Genomic DNA, 21,606 nt, shown 5'->3' with positions numbered 1-21,606 from the left:
GCTAACATAAATTATTTCCTGTCATCTATAGATGTTCCTTCCTTTTCCTGATCATTGACAATTGTATTAATTAACATCCATGATGTGGGACCTTGGGGTACAAATTAGCTTACACTGATTAAATCAAGGGTGAAAATTAGTGCCAGGTGTGGTGGTGATGTTGTGCTATGGGCACTTGTCCACTGGTCTGTTGACCCACTGATTTCACATAGACCGGAGAATATTTGTCAGCTGGAATGGCTTTCAATCAAGGCTGAACTGGAGTTGGTTTGAACTGATGACCAAGAGATGAAAGGCTCCTGACCCCTTTACATATTCTGTGACCATCCAGTTCCCTTCTATGGAAGCACTAGAAGCAAAGGAATTATAGCTGTAAAACTAGAGAGCTACATCAAAGGTAAGTCAAAGGCAGGAGTCAGCTGCACCGGACAGAGTCACATCACACCTGTAATGACCTAAACTCTGCTGGATTTTTAATATGTCAGTTGGACTGGGGCAGGGCTGCTGATGGGGTAGTCGGGAAGGAGAGTCAAAGGTGGTCACTCCTCAAGATCCTGGCAATTTGAAAGCCACCTGTACCTTGGCAGCCGTGGCCAGAGCCCTGTACCCTATAGACTGTTGCCTAAGCCCAGAGCTGGCTCGCTCCCAGGACCTGGCAAAGTCTCTCGTCCACCCCTAGAGGGGGTAACTCTAAACAAGGGCAACATCCAGGTGGGGAGAGAAACAGAAAGGTGACTATGTACACTGAGGATTTTTTGGTCAAAGTTTCCATTTTTTGTTTCTCCCTGACTCAGTTGTGTATTTGGTTATTGAATGCGGTGTGAGCAACTAGACATTGTGTCCAGTGCAGTCTAGTTCTACATTCCCTTGATGTTTTCTGTCAGTGATACATGTTTTACTTCCTGCCACAGGTAGAGCAGATCAAGGAGCAACGTTTCCCAATTCACGTTGTGGAGTAACAGAAAGCTCTATCCATGCACTTAAAACTTAAACCATAGTTGAGGGGAGATTTCCAGAGGGGAAGAGATCACTGATTCTGGACTTGTGGGGAGACAGGGCCATTCAGAGATGTGCCCGTGTGACTGAGAGGGTTTCGGGAAACAAGACAGCCCTTTGTATCTGGAGGCTGTTGCTTTTGGCCTTGCATAAGGGGAGGAGAAGGAGAGGGCTTTTGGTACCATATGGAAGTCACTGGCCTTTACTGGCTTCTCTTTTTCTTTCTGAAGGTGAAAGCCACAGATGCAGATGAAGGTGTTAATGGGAGAGTGTGGTACAGGATTGTCAGGGGTAAGTCTAGGTGACTCTGCATCAGGGAATCATGTATCCATGTGATTTGGTTAGCTGAATTTTTCTGTCACCTTTTGACCACTGGCAGTCTTGCACGATGTACCTATTTCATCACATTGTAGCCTTCTTTGGCATTCCCTATGGCTCACACCCCTTTCTCTATGTATTAACTTCATTGTTCTCTCCCCATCTACTTTAATATTCATGGTTAGAAGAGAGAAGTCTTTGACGTTATGGCTTACACTATGATAGCTGTAGTGAGACCATATTTACAGTGTAGTTGTGTTGCTGATTTGCTTCTTGTTTAACAAGATTGGGACTTTTCAGCTTGGAAAAAGGTGACTATGGGGGAATATGGTAAAGTTCTTTAAAATCAGGACTGGCATGGAGAAAGTGAAAAAGAGGAGTTATTTACTCCTTACCATAACACAAGAACTAGGGGTCACCAAAGGAAATTAATAGGCAACAGGTTTAAAACGAACAAAGGGCAGTCTTCTTTACGCAACACACAGTGAAGCTGTGGAAGTCCTTGCCAGAGAATGATGTGAAGTACAAGACTATAACAGGGCTTTAAAAAGAGCTAGATAAATTCATGGAGGCTTTAATCAGGGTGGGCAGGAATGGTGTCAGGAGCTGGGAATGGGTAACAGAGGGAAAATCAATTGATGATTACCTGTTGTGTTCTTTCCCTTCAGAGCACCTAGCATTTGCCATTGTCATGCAACAGGATGCTGGGCTAGATGGACCTTAGGTCTCACCTAGTATGCCCATTCTTATGTTCTTGTGATTCCTTAAACAGCTATCAGAAAGGTATTTTTATCTGTATCAGAAAGGTATTGTTATCTGAGAAAGATGACATCCCAATAATGTAGTTAATCCATCTAAATTCCAACAACATATGTTTTAAGTATGAATCCAAAGAAGTAAGGATATGTAACTGAATATTGATCTGAAACTTCCAGTTATGGGATCAGTGGTAGTTAGCTCTCAAAAAGCACTTCTCCAGTGTAATTACACTGCAATCCTGGACAATTACAGCCTGGTCCACATTACTAATACTTACACCATTTTTATGCGATTAATGTGATTTGCATCAACACAACGTATTTCTCAAATTTGTCACAACCATGTTCTGTAGCCGTGATTGGGCCGTGAGGAGGGGAAGGATGTCTTCTGAGCACAGTTTTGTTGAAATTGGTTTAACTAGTATGTTTTTTTTCCCCATAGTGTGGATGTGGATTAAACTCTTTTAGTTAAACCAGCTTCAAAAGTTGTTCTAAGTTGTGCTTTGTTTGGATGTGACTTGACACTTGAGGGCATTGAGTAAACACTAAGGGGATGTAAGTCCATTCCAATGCTTGACAACACATACGTGTCACCTCTGATCCATTTTTCCACAATGCTGCTTGTGTTTGGTGATCCCATGGTGTTTGTTCCATGTCGAGAACTGATTAATATGTGTTCTGTTGTGTTTTGTTTGTTTACTGATAGGAAACAATTACAACCACTTTCGGATCAACCCCAGCAGTGGACTGGTCATGCGGGGCTTACGACACCTGGACAGAGAGCACAATTCTTCCCATGTCCTGGAGGTGGAGGCCTACAATAGTGAACAAGGGTCAATGAGGAGTTCTGTTAGGGTAAGGACATCACTTAGGTGGAGCTGGGAAGATGCAGCAGAACCCATGTGAAGCTACACCAGAGGAAAGTTAGCACTAGGGTAGCGAGAGGGATCAGAAGTGATGGAAAACTGGTGACTTAACCTTGAATAACAAGTGGGTAATGGTAAAACCGTATGAAACTTTGTGAAAGGTTTTTTTAGTGCAAAATATTAGTGGTTTCATCAAATGTTGGTAATTTCCACACACTGCAGTGCAGCGTCAGCAGAGATGGAAATGTCAGTAAAGTGCTGTAGATATGACTGATGGAAATTCTATGGTTAATGCATTTGGGTGCAGGATATTTTTCTGTGCCATTTCATAACACAATTAGACCTGAAAAATGGCAAGAGAATCAGCAGAAAAGGGAATTTTTTCAATCGGTTAGAAATAGGGTATTCTGAATTTATTTATTTACAAGTCAGAAAAAAGATGATATAGTATACAAACACGAACAACTTGATACTGGAAAATAATGTTTGCTATATGGCTACATTTGCCTGATATTTGTCTATGCAAATTTCCCTTCTTTTTGCTATTTTTGCATTATGGCTTTGTAAGGCATATGTACTCTTGATCTTTCTGAAAATGTGGGTGTGTGGCTTGTGACATATCTAAATAAAATGGACTCTATTAGTTGTACTATTTGTTATCAGTACAATTTGATTCTTCTTGAAGAATCCCAAAAAATTCATGATCCAGGCCCCAGTTCTGCAGTCAGATCCTTGTATGTGACCCTCTAAAGCATGAAGAGCCACTGACTTCTGCAGAGTTCTTCATGGATGCAGGAATCTTCCAGAGTGAATATGGGATTGCAGGATAGAGGGTTATATACAAGCTCCCATTCAGCTGTGGAGGAGGAGGCCCGGCACAGGCTGGCAGATAGGCAGTATGCAGTGCATCATTTGTGAAGAAAGAATATTTTGGTCTACACACTGGAGTGCACCCCAACACTAACGTAATTTACCATGGGGTCATTATTATTTATTTGTTATAAACAGGATCTGACCTTTTTAAGGCCTCATCCTGAGGACTCTCAACCAGGAAAGTGCATAGAATTCAAATTGTTCCTTATCACAGGAGGAGGAAGGATTGAGTCAACTCTGTGACGATGTGTATTAGTGGTTGCATGGGTTTCAGGTATTTCAGACCACAAAGCCATCTCCCCAGCAAATAAAGCAAACTCACAAAAGTGACATGTGGTAGCAAGTTGGCAAAAACCCATAACATTGGGCTTCCGCTTTCTTACTCTATCAACTTCCCAGCTATATATTTTTTTTCTTTTCTTTTTATTGGAATTATGAGAGTTGGAATCAGGCATGGGGGACTGTCACGATTTGCACTTATAATTTTTCCTTCTGATGTCCATTGAGGTGGAGGAAATCTGGAGCAGCTCTTGCCCTTGAAGTGGAAGAGAGCAGCTCCTTCTGCCAGGGAAGCCTCTTGCTCATTGATTCTGAGGACAAATTACAGGCAGTTCCCTAATGGTTTGTTTTGGGGATTCCCCCAGGTGATAGTGTATGTAGAAGATGTAAACGATGAAGTACCTGTGTTTACCCAGCGGCAGTACAACCGTCTGGGGCTGCGAGAGACTGCAGGGATAGGAACTTCTGTTGCAGTTGTCCGAGCAACAGATCGAGACGCAGGTAAGGAGGTTGTGGTGAGCTGCAAAAATCTGCCACCGCTGCTCCCCAGCCCACTCTGGGATCGAACCTTCTATCTCTGGTTGTACGAGTGTATTCTCGCCTCCCTTTCCCCACTTTTGGTATGCAGATTAGTGTCTGAAAGGACCAAGAGAAGTTGAGAGACTAAAGCCCACCAGTCCAGTTCTCTGATTTGGGGTTCTCTTACTCCAAACAGCAGAGGCCAGCCCATTGGTAGACGGAGAGTCAGTCACTGCTTTGTCCCATGTGTTCTCATAAGTACCTAGGGCAGCAAAAAGGGAAAATCACTACATTAAAAAAAGGAATGCTAAAAGCAGTTGTGGTTCGTCGGCGGGATGAGGAAAAGGGAAGCTACCTGTTTTGTCTTAAAGTGCTTTGCCTAATACAGCTTAAGAGGGAACATTACATTCGTGCACTTGGAGACTCTATAGGCTGCACTTCCATATGGGGTATGAGAATATCTGCAACCTCTTTCATTTTAGGTAGATTAGGGGCACACTTGAGGCTTTTAGCAAGTTGACCTGTTGGACAAAGTCTGGGACCTTTGGTCTTGTCTGCTGCTTTGTGAAGCCCAGTCTAACCCTGATCATTTATTCCTCCCTCAGGGAATGGAGGTATGGTGAATTATAAAATCCTGTCTGGCTCTGAGGGGAAATTTGAAATTGATGAGAGCACTGGCCTCATCACCACCATCGATTATCTGGACTATGAGACAAAAACCAGTTACTTGATGAATGTGTCTGCCACAGACCAGGCTCCCCCCAACAACCAAGGCTTTTGCAGTGTCTATGTCAGCCTGTTGAATGAACTGGATGAGGCTGTGCAGTTCTCCAATGTCACCTATGAGGCGGTGATCGTAGAGAACATTCCAACAGGCTCTGAGGTGCTACGTGTCCTGGCGCGCTCCATTGACAACCTGAACCAGATCACCTACAAGTTTGACCCCAATACCAATGCTCAGGCACTGTCCCTGTTCAAGATCGATGGAATCACTGTACGTAGTGAACAATGGCTCGTCTGGCCGGGCCGTAGGTGCTTGGGCAGTAAGCACCACATGCGTATTCACAAACTTTGTGGTTATTTGTTCTCTGTAGGGTGTCATCACAGTCAAAGGCCAGGTGGATCGAGAGAAGGGGGATTTCTACACCTTAACTGTAGTGGCAGATGATGGAGGACCAAAGGTTGATTCTACTGTGGTGAGTGGATTTTAGCTGCTTTTGCACTAGTCCTTCATCCTAGACCTGGTATAAGCCAAACAATGGCTGACAGCATGAGAGCATCCTTATATTTCTCTTGTTTAGGAGGGAGTACCCCAATCCACCACCATTCAGTTCTCCTTTGGAAGGGTTGCCTTTGTTTATTACTTCAGACCCACTCGGTCTTCATCCACCTTCCCAGAGTGCAGCTGTCCTGCTGCAAGGACAGACATTGGCAGCCTCCTCAGTCTCTTATTACTACAGTTCCTCAAGGAGCCAGCGCTGTAGTAGTTTTGCAACACACAATCTCCTCTCTCTTCCTTTCTCCTCTTTACTTCCACAAGAGCCACATGAATCTCCACTGCAATGTGCCTGATCTGCATCCACTCGAGTACTTTCAGACATGCATTCTCTACCCAATCACAAATCATTTCTGTGGTTGTGCTCTTCCTCTAGCAGTACGAAGATGGGTCTCTGCCATGGCAGCACCATGCCCACCACACCAAAACTGGGTTCTCCATCAGACCAGCATGATTCTCGCCACACTTCCTGGAGTGTCCTCCATACCAGCAGAATGCACACACATGCTATAAGGATGGTCACAGAACCTTCTTTTTTATCCCTTTTCTCTTTGCCCATGCCTTCATCTCTCTCTCTCTGCTAGCTCTCAGCAGTGTTCTCTCCTCAAGTGCTCACTTGTGGCTTGTATGGTGAGGTGATTGTCGATCTGAAGTTTCCTGCAATAACCTCTGTGAGGTCTCTTGGTTGGGTCCTATGGCATATGGTCTTGATTCAACTCCCAAACCGAGCCATGCATGCTTGCCAAGCCCTGCAGAAAATTGAGTGTAAGAGTCCTGTATTACAGGCGCAAGTACATAAATGTGGGGTGTTGTGTTTTAATTTCTGCATGACAGAGTGCTGGGTTTTTTCAGAGAAGGAAATATTTAACATTTGAAAGAGGTAACTCACCAAATTACAGCAGTTTTCAGGTAGGTAAAAATTGGGATCTAAAATATTTGATCTGTGTGACTGACACGCCTTCCTGAATATCCCAGCTGTTCTTGCAGTTGCAAAGAATTACCCATGGAAAACACATTGATTTGCAGAAATTGGTGGGGTGGGGTGGGGGTGCCATTCTAATAAAATAATCTGAATCTTGATAGAAGTGTTTGCCTTTCCCTTTAGAGGGGGAGGAGAGTGTCCCTGCCTCCATGTCCCCAAGCTATTGCAGAAAAGGGAACTCCACACAGCACACCCTAACCTGCAGTCCCTGCTCAGGAATAGTATTCCCTGTTCTGGGCTTGCATTCAGGTGCACTGGTGGCAGAGCTGTAGAGGAGGACTTAGCACAGCCCAGCCTGCACTGCTCAGGGGCCACTGACCTCCCTTGCCCTGGCCTTTCAAAAGCACAGAGCTCATGACATGTTTTCTTTTTAAAAAGGGAAATACCTGTTAATTTTTTTTTCTTTTCCTTTCCCATTCTGCTTCCCTCCAACAGAAGGTAAGAGCGTTCATTCCTAGTGCTGCATGTCTCCCTTCTGCCGCTTGCCTGCTGTCCTCTCTGGCATTCCCTGCATAGGCAGCTTTGCAAAATCTGGTATAGCATAAAAGAACTGGGCACCACATGGAATGGAATCGTCAATTCTACCATTTAACAGGGTACAGCACACCCTCCCCGGTATCCCTGCCCAGCCCCGTCAGTCAAGGCTGGGGGACAGAGGGGGATACATCATGTTGTCTTTACTCCTGTGGGGTTTCTAGCACGGCTGCTATCACTAGTGTTCTTGTGCTTTGGAAGTTCAAGGACTCTGATCAAACCTGGCTTCTGTGCAGAAGTGAGGGAGGTTCTTTGACCGCTCTGTACCCTTCCCCCCCAGGCATTCAGCCTCAGCTTTGCTGTTTCGTGACTCATGAGCACACAGCAACGAAGCTTCTGTTTTTCTCTTCATATGGTTTTTTGATTGTGTATTTAAAAAAAACCCACATCTTGGGACAGATTCTCACCTGGCACAAATCAACATAGCTGCCCTGAAGACCAAGAACTCTACTGATTTTTACCAGCTGAGCATCTGGCTCCAGTGTGGTTATCCAAGTAGGTGCACAAGGGAAGTAAGGAGACTCAGCGGGGTAGCTGTGTTAGTCTGTACCTCCACAAATAACAAGCAGACCTGTAGCACCTTAAAGACAAACAAGTTTGTTAGGTAATGCGCTTTTATGGGTAAGACCTGCTACCCATGAAAGCTGATTACCTTGTGAATTGGTTAGTCATTAAGGTGCTACCGTACCGCTTGTTATAAGAAAAGTAAGCCAAGTTACTAGTGAGCCTGGGCAGTGGTTAGCCAGCTCCCAAGGTAAAAGGCCTCCCCTGGGTAGTGGCACATGTTCCAACCAGAAAGGTTTGGCTGTGGTGAACAGGAGGATGCCTCAGCAGCTGCAGATTTTCTTCTTGAGCTGACCGGGTTTTCCCCTCTCCTGCCTTCATTTTTAGGTACAACAATAACAGTGTCACCCAAATTTAAAAAAAAAATAACCACTAGTTTCCTCCAGGTCATTATCACATTGACTCTGGGACTGCACCTGGAGACTGTTAGCACCCATAAATAGAGCCTTAAGAACAAAAAAGTTCTTCCTCTCTTTCTCTTCTATTGTATATAGTGTATAATATTTTAATTTTGAACATGATGACAGCATTTCCTCTGGCTAGTCAGAGAAAAGGCAGCACTTGTCTCCTCTTTGAATTGTTCACCACAGCTGAGGAACATTTGCATCTACTACTTCTCTTTCCTGCTGCTGCTACTACCGTTAAGTCTTAATACTGCATTTATATACCTGAATGCTAAACCACAACTGATTTGATTTATGGAGCTTTGTGTGTTGGGCTTCTCTCTGTTTATCCCTCCTGCCTCTCTGCATTGCTGTTTACCCGGCAGAACTGAGTGGTACACAGATTTCAGCTTAGGCATGGAAACCCATCTTTGAATTGTGGATTCATCTTGGGTGGACCAAAATATTATTGCTTCTAACTGGGGAAAAAAGTATCTATCGTCCCAGGTATCATCATTCTGGACATGGCCAGGTTGTAGCTTTTCGGTTAAATGATGCAAACTTTCGTGTGAACATTCAGATCAGCTTATTAAATGACTCGCATTGCTTTATTTCAAATCCTTCCCACGCAAATTGAATCAAAATATACCAGTACAATTTTGTGTGTAGAAAAGGCCTATGAAGTCTCATAAGTTTAACAGGAAAAGCCCAGCCCTGCACAATTACTACCAGACCAACCCCTCCAGGGTGGCTCTATGCAGTTTCTGGTTAGCCAGTTGGGACTTACCCCCCCTCCCTGCACCCCTTCAGGTTCCACACTGTCTTCCCCATCTCACACCAGCCTTTACCCCTCACTTGTCTGACTCACATGGATGTACAGAAGATTCATACATTATGGGTTTTAAGGCCCGAGGGCACCAGCGTAGTCACTTAGTATGGCCTTTTTTTCAACTAGACACCTTCAGTACATTTGGAGGAGTTAGGGCAGCAACCTTGCAACTCTTGAGACCTGAACTTAAAACGTAAGATGTGTGTCATGGGTCCCATCCTTTCCTTAGCAGAGCAGACACTTGTCTATATTCCTAAACAATAATGTTATCACCATTGTTCCTCCCTTCTCGGGCGAGACTGTGGAGTGCAAAAGGCACCTCAATGAATCAAGCCTGAGATCCATCATCAGCACCAAGTGGGAAAGGATCACAAAGGGCTTGCTGTCATCAGTGTGTCTGTCCCTCCCTTCCAAGAGCTCTCAAGTGCACTTAACGCTAACCATGGGCTGGAGATTGTGTAAAGGGAGTCCTCAGCCACCCAGCAGGGCCTGGGTTTCTTAGCCTTTCCCTGAGATCCTGTGGGTCTGCTGATGTTGTCTGCACACCTGGGCCTGAGTGGTAAAACTTAATACAATGGGGTGAGAAGGCAGGACTGGAATACCAGTCTGTGATCTTTGTGATGCTCTACACATACCTGACTGTCACCCTAAAGGCTCTCCCATCTGGCATGGTTGCCTTCGGGAAGGTTTATCAAGAGCCGTGCTCCAGATAAAGCACCCGTTAACCTCTGCACTCATGTCCAACAGGTAACAATCGCTGTTCTGGATGAGAATGACAACAGCCCGCGGTTTGACATCACCTCCGACTCTGTGGTGAGCGTAGCAGAGGACAGTGCCATTGGGAGGCAAATTGCTGTAGTCCTGGCCAGAGACCCAGATGCAGGAAGCAATGGGCAGGTACCAGTGCTTATGCAGATACAAGCTATGCTGAGACCTATGAAAAGGAAGATGGATAGGATGGAGGAGGCAGATTTGGCTTATTCTTACCAATGTGGGAATGTTTCCCTTCAAGTTCTGAGGCACTGTGGGCTACTGGTGTGAGCACACACCAGACAGCCAGGAGCTCCTGAATTCAGATACGTGCTTTGACACTTTGCAGACCCAACAGCAGATGAAGCTTCATGAAGAGGTGGGGAGGATGCAGTTCCTAATTTATACCCCAGTGTCTTCTTCCTTCACACCGTGCCCATATTCCCAAAGAGCAAAAGCTTTTTCCAGCAATTAGGCCCCATAAGTGCTTCTTATGCCAGACTTTAAAATGGGTTAAAAAAAAAAAAGAACCGAATATATTCACAGGGGATAGATCCATCAGCAGCTATTAGCCAGGATGGGCAGTGTCAAAGTTTGACTCAGACTCACAATTTATCAGACCACTCTGTTTTATTAGCAAAGCCGCTCTGCTAATACATTTAGAAGTGAGCCCCCCGAGTGGGGCTTGTGTCTCTTAATTTATACAGTTTTTTTGGAGAACAAGTTACAGAGAAGTTACAGACAAAAGAAGAAAAAGATTTTAGTCACCACCCTTCAAGATCCCTGAGACCAGTCACGTATCTTCAATTACCTGCCACCCTTAACAATCTCCTTTAACAGCTTCCAGTTAACTTAACTAATTGCCCTTCACACCTTCCATTCTGATGCCTGCTTCTTAGACGTGCTGGCTCCATCTTAATTGCTTCTCCATTCAAAAGCTAACTGTCCCTACGTGTGCTCCCCCAGATACTTTGTAACATGTTTTGGCATGCCCTCTCATATACAATGTATCCAGCATGTCCCCTTATACAACGTTATACTTATACAATGTTATACTTCCACAGCAGGAATGGTGTCCCTAGCCTGTGTGCCAGATGCTGGACATGGGTGGCAAGGGATGGATCACTTGATGATTATCTGTTCTGTTCATACCCTCTGGGGCATCTAGCATTGGCCATTATCGAATGACAGGACACTGAGCTAGACGGATCTTTTGGTCTCACCCAGTATGGATGTTCTTTTGTTCAGATTTATCTAGAACATCCTCAGAAAGCTTCTTTCAGCTACTCCCCACGCAGTTCTCTAGGATCCTAGACTCTGCAGTCTGATCCTTATGAACAGGGTAATCTTTGATAATGGGGCTGCTCTTAATTTGGGATGGATAGTGTAAACGCACTCGTGGTAGGGCTTGTTTGATCACTGTGAAGTGTGTCCTAGGAAAGAATCATTAAGCAAGTCCCTTCATTACCAAGATATAGTGGGGCAACTGCCCTGTGTGACAGTGGGTCTATAAATATGGTGGAAGAAAAAATGGACAGCAGGGAATTTCTATCCAGATTAAAATAGGGAGCTCTGTCCCCTTTGTTACTTCCTTTAATCTGCCAGAAAAATTAATTAGATGCTGTGAGATTCCAGCAAGTTGTAATTCAAAATTAATCAGCCTAATGCTTTTCTGAGTGGCAGCTTTCTATATATGGAGTAAAGTTAGCTGCATCCATCAGCTAGATAGATGTGTTGAATTCAGATACAACTTCACACTTACCACAGTCAAAGCCTAGTGGAGTCAGAGACTTCTTTTCTTAAGATTGTCAGGTCTTCTGAGGTGCAGCCATCTTCCTTTCATGTTTGGTAAGCATCTAGCACTCACTTGGGGCTACTGCTAATACAAACGTATGTAACCCACACACCTGGGGTGTAGTTCACTGTCCCACATAGCAGCACCTAGACCACTTACACAGAGAAAGAATGAGGCTCCTCTACAGCCATAATTGAGATCCAGCTGGCTTTTAGCTTGAACTGTAGAGGCACCTGCACTGAGCTTCAGAAGTTCCCAGGTTCAAGCCCACATGTGGGCAGTTACACATACATACTTTATTATCATTGCCATCTTATGATAGCAAGTTGTTCTCGTGTCTGTATGTGTCTGTGACATACTCAACTGTGCCGAAACCTGGAACATCTGGTCAAACTGAGTAGAGATAAATAAATCAATTTATAGAAAGTAAATTTTTTCTGAAATTGAGAACTCTCTTGGCACCTGAATGGGAACTGGAATTGGAGTTAGAAGTTCAATTAAGAGCAATTTTTCTGAACTCTTTCTAGTTCTCACTGAAACCAGCAGCATACTGTACAAAATGCTCTGAGAGAGACTGGTGTGTTGGATTGTCAGCCCAAGAGCCAGCAGGAGCCAGATTTAGTAAGTCCTGGCCATATCGTAGGTCTTGTCTACACTAGCATTGTACTTTTGAAAGAGGTATGCAAATGAGGAAATTGAAAATGCGAATGATGTACAGATTTCCGTATGTGACACCTTATTTGCATATTCTTCTTTGCAATATGAAGTGCACACATGGATCTTTTGAAAGTAAACCCCATCTTCAAAAGAACCCTTCTTCCCAATAAAATGGGAGCCGTGTCTCCACTGCTTTTCTTTTTTCGAAAGAAGAATATGCAAATGAGGTGTCAGATGGGTAAATCTGCACCTCCTTTGCATTTTCAGTTTCCTCATTTACATGCCTCTTTTGAAAGAGAAATGCAACTATAGACACAACTGTAATGACTGTTTCTCTCTCCCTTTTCTTCCTTCTTCCGTAACTCCTGTGCTCCTCACTTTCCAACACTTCCCATTGCTTGTTTCCTTCTCCTCAGGTGACCTTTTCCCTGACTTCAGGAAATATAGGCAGTGTTTTTGATATCCGCACTACCAACAGCACCTATGGAGAGGTGTTTGTGGGAAGACCGTTGGACAGAGAACTGCTAGATCAGTACACCCTGAAGGTAACCCAAAATTTACTATCATCCCAGCTGCATTTTCTGCAAAGTGCACCATTCACTAGGCTAGACAAACAGTCCAGATACAGAAACTCAATCCCTATCTAGGTAGTACGTCAGATAACACCTTTAGTGGATGAAGTTTGATTGCCTCAAACTACAGTTTCTCACCATCATTCATGTAATGCTGCAAGTATCCTTGTGTCTGGTTAAGCTAACCAGGGGGAAATTTTCCACACCAAAAACATTATAGTTTTCCTATATGTGTTCGTTATTTCATACAAAGTATTGCACATCTGTGTATGTGTGTGAGTGTAAGGCACAATGCGCTACATTGCCGGGTGTATGGTGCTAGAGCATATATTTCAGTTGTCACAAAATAGGCAGGTTTTGTAATATTATAATTACTTACAGCTCAGTATTTTTAATAGCTGGCCCTCCAGGTAGAGGGGCAAAATTATACTACAGCAGCAGTTTCAACATTCTATTCCAGTTTGCATATGTTCTTATAATGCACCTAACACTGCAATATCTGAGTGCTTTCTGTGCATTCAGCAATGACACCTGTCACGTGTTCGTTCTGCCATCCTCTCCCAAGGTGATAACCCTTGTAACTCTGCTCAGAGCTAGCTAGAGGCAATGGTTAAAAACACACATATATAAATATAGTCCCTACCAGTGATTCACAAAGTGTTTTAATTAGCATCATCATGTTAAAGGAGGATCAAAGGAAACAATGATGGTTTTGTTCCTCCGTGCTTTCTTTCATGCTGCACAAAGACAGCTGCGAAGGTTTTATGGTTTGTTTGTTTGGTGGAGCATACAAAGAGTTTTTTAAAATCAGATAATTTTTTAAAGTTCAGTTTGTTTCTCATGGCTACACTTTTTCAGAAAGATTTGACCAAAGAAATTAGCTTCCGCCCAGATATAACCATTGTGCTTCACTGTAGATCCAGGCATCTGACAGCGGAGTCCCACCTCGGAGAAAAGAGCACACCCTAAGAATTAATATCCTGGATGTCAACGACAACCCACCAATCATTGGAAATCCCTTTGGATACAATGTTAGCGTTAATGAGGTAAAAGCTCTGCTGCCATATATAACAAATTCTCAGTTCTCTCCCAACATGAAACATGAATGGCAGGTGTGCACACTGGCCCTGCTGCAGCTATATGGGCTGGATCCATGGGAGCCCAGACTAGGGGCTGTAAAGCCAGGAGATTTTCTTACTGGGAGATATTCTCAGCATCATTAGGATTCCCCAGTGGAATAGGGCCAACTGTATGGCTCCACTATGTCTCTTGCAGCCCTCAGCATAGGTAGTTGTCAGAGGAAGCATGGCTTGAGCACGCTGCCTCTTGTTACTCAGGTCCATAAGGAGATGTTGAAGGCAGTGTAAATTACACAGCAGTCTCTGGGGTGGCTCTAACTTACAACAGGAACTTCTCCAGTCCCTCGCCATCTGTAGGATCCGAGAGGCAAAGGTGGTCCACAGCCCTATTCACCCCATCACATGTCACTCTGAGCATGACCATAGCCTGGAATCAGACTCTTGACTCATATCCCAATGTGTGCCAAGATCCATGCTGTGACTTTGGTCTGCCAAGAAGGACCATGTTTTCAAATAATTTCCTCCAGAAAATGCCATGTGAATTCCTGATCCCTCTCAACAAGAGATGTGGATCACTTCTTCCTTTGGAACAAAAAATTTTGGAAGATATTTTGAAACCGTTAAGTGACATTAAATAACTGCCAGGAAAAACTGAATGACCTGATGAAACTTCCAGAAAGCCACATGTGATTAAAGAGAACTGCCTCCCCAGAATATAAATTGCTATTAGGAAACAGTCTCTGACAGTTTGGTAATTAAGCAGTAGAACTCACCCAAGTATGAAAAAGGAAAGTTATTTCCTGAAGTGGGGTATCTTAATGTGATTATGAAACATAAAATAAAAATGATGTGTACGTAGCCTGTGACATCTTGTTCTAGCTGCTGGAGTATATGACTTGTAGCTTTGAATTAAACCTCAAATATATCCATACTCTTCTCTATTTTAATTTGTATCTGAATCATTTGTACCACTGGCCCTAGGAAATCATCTGCATGGCTTTGCCTTTTGTTTGGCCTGAGCTACAACAGAAGTGTTACCCATGGCTGACAAGAGGTTCAAAATCTTTTCAGCTGCACTCTGCTTCAGTGCAAGCATTGAGTCAGAACAAATGCTCTCAGCGTTAGTCCAGCAAACGGAAGCCGTTCTGTGTGATGGGGGGCTGCTCCTGAGAGCTCTCCTCTGCACTGTCCTTACAGGCTGGTCCAGTTGGGAAAGGGATCAAGTAGATATGAAGTGACACTAAGTTAGAGTCACACAAGGGGGAGGATTTGTAATAAGGTATAAAGCATTTCCATGCCAGCCCATTGATTTAACTCTCAGCTGAACTGGTAATGGCAAATGTTTCCATCTGACTGCCCTGCAGGCCTGTGAGAAATGAGCTGATAGTCTTGTTCTCCCTTCCTAAGATGAAGCTGTCTATACTAGAAGAAACACAAGCACAACTGGCAGTGCAGTAATGATCATCTTTGTTGACATGTCTCAGCAGCTGGCCTGGACTGATGTGGTAATTGAACTGTCTTTCAGCCCAAGAGAAAATACTTCCAAGTCATGGTTGAAGCACATTGACGGAGTGGTGTGGGGATCTGTTTGTGCTCTGTCTTCCCCAGAGAGCTTTAGTCCCTGGGGCTGGCAGGTGCCATGCAAAACTATTGAGAATGTTTTCCAATTTCCCACAGGCTGACTTTGTCAAGTTTTCATCTGGAGTGGAGCTATGCAGCTGAGGCATCTGGAGTTTAACAATGAAAATGCTGGAGGAGCCTTCCCCTTCACAGCATTTAAGAGCACTACTAAGAGCTGTTTTGCTGGGAACACTCTTGCTCAGGTGAATCTGCACCAGAAGCTGACTTCTTTCTTTCTTTCTGTTCTCTCTCTCTCTCCCCATCTCCTTCATGGATCATCAGAACGTTGGAGGAGGCACAGCTGTGGCTCAGGTGCAAGCAACTGACAGGGACGCTGGACTCAACAGCATTCTTTCCTACTACATCACCCAGGGGAACGAAGATCTCATTTTCCGTATGGACCGAGTCACTGGGGAAATTGCCACCCGCCCATCCCCACCAGACCGTGAGCGGCGGAGTTTCTACCAGCTGCTTGTCACTGTGGAGGATGAGGGCAACCCATCCCTTTCAGTAAGTGTTGGTAGGATGGCTCTCACGATTATGTGTGGAAATGTGCTTGGAAGTGTTAGAAAGTGCTGTCTGTTGACAACGATATCTCTGAGAAATGGTGTGGATAAGAGGGTGCATCTCTATATCCAGGCCTGAAAATAAGAGCTTATTTTGTGGATATTGATCAGTGTGAGTGAATCCAAGTTAAAGGTGTACCTAGTAACTGGCTACCCCTAATCGCCCACAGCACACCCACACCAGTGGTTATTTTCATTTCTGTGATTTACCCAGTCAATATACAGGGAGTTAAAGGAAGCAGGAAAGCTTCACTTCACCACTAGGGGTTTGTGTATGTCATGTCAGGCCTGGAACAAAATGAGGACTCCCGCCCACTCAGTCCTGAGTCACAACAGCCTTTTGCTTCCTGTGTGTGTGACTATCAGAGAAGGGTTAGGGAGCGAGGTGAGTTGAAATTACTATTCAAGTTTATGATCTGCCAAGTGAACAGCCTGATTCAGTGACACCAAAAGCCCTCAGTGTGTCCTTTCTGGAGAGTCACAGTGAGGATCCTCTTGACAGCTGGAGAGACAAAGGCAAATGTTTTCTGCACTATATTTTCAATGGGAAGTTTCAGCTTGGCCCATCTGCAGGAAAGCAGCAGTTCTCTGTGCATGGCCAGGGTCCCCATATGAGTTAGTCCTCACGTGGAGCTTTCAAAACAGAATCCACTGAGTACTGTCAGCACACAGCTGCAACATTATCATTTAGTCTCCCAGCATGCCCTGCTGTTGCTGCTTTGAACCTTTTATAAATCTGCAGTGGCATGGCTCCAGTGTAAGCCTTGAATTGCTTACCTTCTCTTTCTGAATACGAAAAACACAAGCAAAGTCCCTGACGCGCCAGTGCTGCAGGGGTCACCCTGCCCCATGAGAACTGTTTGTGCTGTATCAGACATTCAGGCCTGTCTATCCACAGCTTTTTTTTTTTTTTACTTCACTGTGCAGAACCCTGGGGATAGGAGTGGGCATTAAAGTCTTTCTTAAGAAAACATATAGTCTGTCTGCTTCACAGACTGCAACATGTAACTCAGAGTCAGTAACCCAGAAGCTGACCACTGTGGTTTATTAGTGGAGCTATCCTGATGCCACTTTATTTATCAATCTCATTTCTGCCTGGTATTAGGAAGCAAGTCACTAATCCTGAAGACCGTTATAAGCAATGAGTGGAACAACAGCAGTATGCAGATGCTGTTCTATTTGTATAGCACCGTGGGAATCAACAGCAGGAGAGAGTTGAAAACTGAGTTATTTAATTTATTTCAGCTTAGAAGCTCAAAGTATTTCCCTACATTCCAGTGCTTGTACAGTGGTTAAATCCACATGGAATAATAACTATCCTGATGCAAATTAATATATATTAGATTTCTCCAGATATCATAAACCCTGCTCAGGAGGTGCTCTCTAAAGGATTAGCACACACTAGCTGTGGTTATTTTCTGTGCCAAGCTATGTCTTTGCGTTCTGGTGTCCAGCTTGTCATAGAGTGTTTGCATGCCTTTCATATCTGTCCATTCCCAGAGCACCAATATAAGAGTACTCATTTGTGGCTTATATGAAGATTTCTTATGTATATAAAATTTGTTCCGTAGAATCTCTATAGATCGTAATTCCATGTTCTAATCATAAGAATAACGCAGTTGGGATATATTACCGACCACCTGGCCAGGATAGTGATGGTGACTATGAAATGCTAAGGGAGATTAGAGAGGCTATCAAAATAAAAAATAATAATGGGGGATTTCAACTATCTCCGTACTAACTTGGTACATATCACCTCAGGACAGGATGCAGAGATAAAAATTTCTTGATACCTTAAATGATTGTTTCTTGGAGCAGCTAGTTCTGGAACCCACAAGGGGAGAGGCAATTCTTTATTTGCTCCTAAGTGGCGCTCAGGATACGATCCAAGCGATAAATATAGCTGGACCTGTTGGAAATAGTGACCACAATGTCATAAAAATTTAACATCCCTGTGCAGGGGAATGCATCTCAGCCGTCCAACACTGTGGCATTTAATTTCATAAAGAGAAACTTCACAAAAAAAGGAGGTTTAATTAAATATAAATTAAAAGGCACAGTGCCAAAACTAAAAATCTGCAAGCTGTATGGAAACTTTTCAAAGACACCATAATAGAAGCCCAACTTAAATGTATACCCCAGATTTAAAAGCACAATAAGAGAACCAAAATAGTGCCTCCATAGTTTAACAACCAGGTAAAAGAAGCAATGAAAGATAAAAAGGCATTGTTTAAAAAGCAGAAGTTAAACCTCAGTGAGGAGAAAAAGAAAGGTGCATAAACTCTGTCAAGTTAAATGTAAAAACATAATAAGAAAAACCAAAAAGGACTTTGAAGAACAGCTAGCCAAAAACTCAGAAAGGGATAGCATAATGGTTTTCAGTACATCAGGAGCAGGAAGCCTGCTAAAGAAACAGTGGGGCCACTGGATGATCGAGATGCTAAGGGAGCAATCAAAGACTCAGGCCATTGCGGAGAATCTACATGAATTCTTTGCTTCAGTCTTCACAGCTGAGGATGTTAGGGAGATTCCCAAACCTGAGACATTGTTTTTAGGTGACACATCTGAGGAATTGTCCAAGCTTGAAGTGTCATTAACGGAGGTTTTAGAACAAATACATTAACTAAGTAGAACAAGATGCCAGGACCAGATGTCATTCACCCAAGAGTTCTGAAAGAACTCAAATGTGAAATGGCAGAACAAAGACCTTAAGAGCTTCAAAAAGCTCTCACAAAACTAAGTGATTGGGCAACAGAATGGCAAATGAAATTTAAGGCTGATAAATGTAAAGTAATTCACACTGAAAAAAATTAATTCCAACTATACATACAAAATCGTAGGGACAAACTTAGCTATAACCCACTGAATAGAGATCTTGGAGTCATTTTGGATTGTTCTCTGAAAACATCCAGTCACTGTGCAGCAGCAGCCAAAAAAGCAAACACAATGGTAGGAATCATTTAAAAATGGATAGAGAGTAAGACAGAGAATATCTTACTGACTCTATGTAAATCACTGGTATGCCCACATCTTGAATACTGCATTCAGATGTGGTTGCCTCATCTCTAAAAAGATACATTGGCATTGGAAGAGGTTCAGAAAAGGACAACAAAAATGTTTAGGGGTTTGGAATGGGTCCCATATGGAAAAAAAGATTTAAAAGACTGGGACTTTTCAGCTTAGGAAAAAGGAGACTGTGGGGATGTGATAGAGGTCTATAAAATTATGACAAGTGTGGAAAAAGTGAATAAGGAAAAGTTGTTTGTCCCCATAAGAACTAGGGGTTACAAAATGAAATTAAGGGGCAGCAGGTTTAAAACTAACAGAAGGAAATTCTTCTTCATGCAGCACATAGTGAGCCTGTGGAACTACTAGCCAGAGTATGCTGTGAATATCAGGACTTATAACAGGGTTAAAAAAAAACTAGATAAATTCATGGAGGTTAAGTCCATTAATGACTATTAGCCATGATGGGTAGAAATGGTGTCCTTAGCCTCTGTTTGTCAGAAGCTGGAAATGGATGACAGGAGTGGGATCACTTTGATGATTACCTTTCTGTTCCCTCCCTTGGGGGCATCTGGCATTGGCCTCTGTTGGAAGATAGGATATCTTTGGTTTGACCCAATATGAACGTTCTTGTGTTCTTATGATTTAATTCCATTTGTTTCTAGCAAAAGAGATGATGCTAGATTGTGGGAATCAAGAAACTAAAGTACCACTGACAAATATTAAATCCAAAAGTCACTTTGACCATTTGATGCTCCTGAACTTTTGATTGGTGCATATCTGGTTATGTGTGTGTGCGTGTCTGCCTCTGATACTTTCCCCTTCTGGAAGAAACATTAGATGAGTCCATATTATTTCACCACAACATCAAATGGCTGTACTAGGACACACTGATAACCTAGTATTTGTCAATGAGAAATAAAAATATTCTACTATGTTTTCACTTTCCTGCCCTCCTGGGAGCTGAACATCAAGAGTGGACTCTGTCACATGGAATCTTTTCCTGTGACAGATCACTGTGGTTTTTAGATGTCTGTACTGAACTAAATCACTCATGCATTTTTAGTAAACAAGTATTCCTCATGATCACACCCTCAAACCCACACTGAACAGTGACAAGCTTCTTTCTTTCTTTCTTTCTGTGGCCCCATCTCCTGTTATCTTTTACCATCTCTCTCAGATACTTGTGAGGCTCTCCAAGGTGCAGAAGCCTGTTCTACTTTTGGAGGAACTGTTTCAACAAACATGAATGTTGTGAGTTTGCAATACTTACACTGTGACTTGCACTTACACCAACTTTCCATCACAGGCATTTGACAAGTCTGTTTGTCAAAATATAGGAGCTGCTAAAGAGGGTTGTAGCAAACGGTTGCACGACCATTTGCTGAAGTGCAGCTCAATATGCATTTTTGCATAACTATGCTGAACCCTATGGGATTCCCAGACTGCATGGGTACATGCATTTAGAATGAGGAGTGCTGTGTATGGAGGTACCAAAACAGTTCTGGCAGAAACAGTATTGCTATGGAGAGCCGTGTCTACACGTGCACGCTACTTCGAAGTAGCGGCACTAACTTCGAAATAGCACCCGTCACGGCTACACGTGCCGGGCGCTATTTCGAAGTTAACTTCGACGTTAGGCGGCGAGACGTCGAAGTCGCTAACCCCATGAGGGGATAGGAATAGCGCCCTACTTCGACGTTCAACGTCGAAGTAGGGACCGTGTAGTCGTTGAGCGTCCCGCAACTTCGAAATAGCGGGGTCCGCCATGGCGACCATCAGCTGAGGGGTTAAGAGACGCTCTCTCTCGAGCCCCTGCGGGGCTCTATGGTCACCATGGGCAACAGCCCTTAGCCCAGGGCTTCTGGCTGCTGCTGCGGCAGCTGGGGATCCATGCTGCAGGCGCAGGGTCTGCAACCAGTTGTCAGCTCTGTGTATTTTGTGTTGTTTAGTGCAACTGTGTCTGGGAGGGGCCCTTTAAGGGAGCGGCTTGCTGTTGAGTCCGCCCTGTGATCCTGTCTGCAGCTGTGCCTGGCACCCTTATTTCGATGTGTGCAACTTTGGCATGTAGACGTTCCCTCGCAGCGCCTATTTCGATGTGGTGCCGCGCAACGTCGAAGTTGAACATCGACGTTGCCAGCCCTGGAGGACGTGTAGACGTTATTCATCGAAATAGCCTATTTCGATGTTGCTACATCGAAATAAGCTATTTCGATGTAGGCTTCACGTGTAGACATAGCCGAGATGTGTTAAATTTTTGTAAGGACAAGTGAGACAACAAATTATTTCACGCAGTAAGGGCTTCCCAGGACACACTCCAGGAGAAAATTCACAGCAGCCATTTTCTGTGTTTGGCATTACGTGATGATTTTGACTTGTGATCC

At 43.7% G+C, this 21,606-nt stretch overlaps 1 protein-coding gene across 1 annotated transcript in view; it reads left to right on the top strand.

Moving 5' to 3' along the window:
- CDH23 (cadherin related 23) overlaps positions 1-21,606 on the top strand; it is a 549,671-nt gene that overhangs the window by 409,234 nt on the left and 118,831 nt on the right. The window contains exons 29-38 of the mRNA XM_074999481.1: positions 1,227-1,287; positions 2,779-2,927; positions 4,456-4,591; positions 5,215-5,603; positions 5,704-5,805; positions 7,303-7,305; positions 9,925-10,074; positions 12,796-12,924; positions 13,869-13,997; positions 15,933-16,160. Of these exons, the coding sequence (XP_074855582.1) occupies positions 1,227-1,287; positions 2,779-2,927; positions 4,456-4,591; positions 5,215-5,603; positions 5,704-5,805; positions 7,303-7,305; positions 9,925-10,074; positions 12,796-12,924; positions 13,869-13,997; positions 15,933-16,160 (1,476 nt within the window). The remainder of the gene's footprint in view (positions 1-1,226; positions 1,288-2,778; positions 2,928-4,455; positions 4,592-5,214; positions 5,604-5,703; positions 5,806-7,302; positions 7,306-9,924; positions 10,075-12,795; positions 12,925-13,868; positions 13,998-15,932; positions 16,161-21,606) is intronic.

Source organism: Carettochelys insculpta, chromosome 7, assembly GCF_033958435.1.
Source record: "Carettochelys insculpta isolate YL-2023 chromosome 7, ASM3395843v1, whole genome shotgun sequence".
Lineage (NCBI taxonomy): Eukaryota > Metazoa > Chordata > Testudines > Carettochelyidae > Carettochelys > Carettochelys insculpta.
Note: the sequence above shows the minus strand (reverse complement) of the source record. Positions and strands in the feature narration are given on the sequence as shown.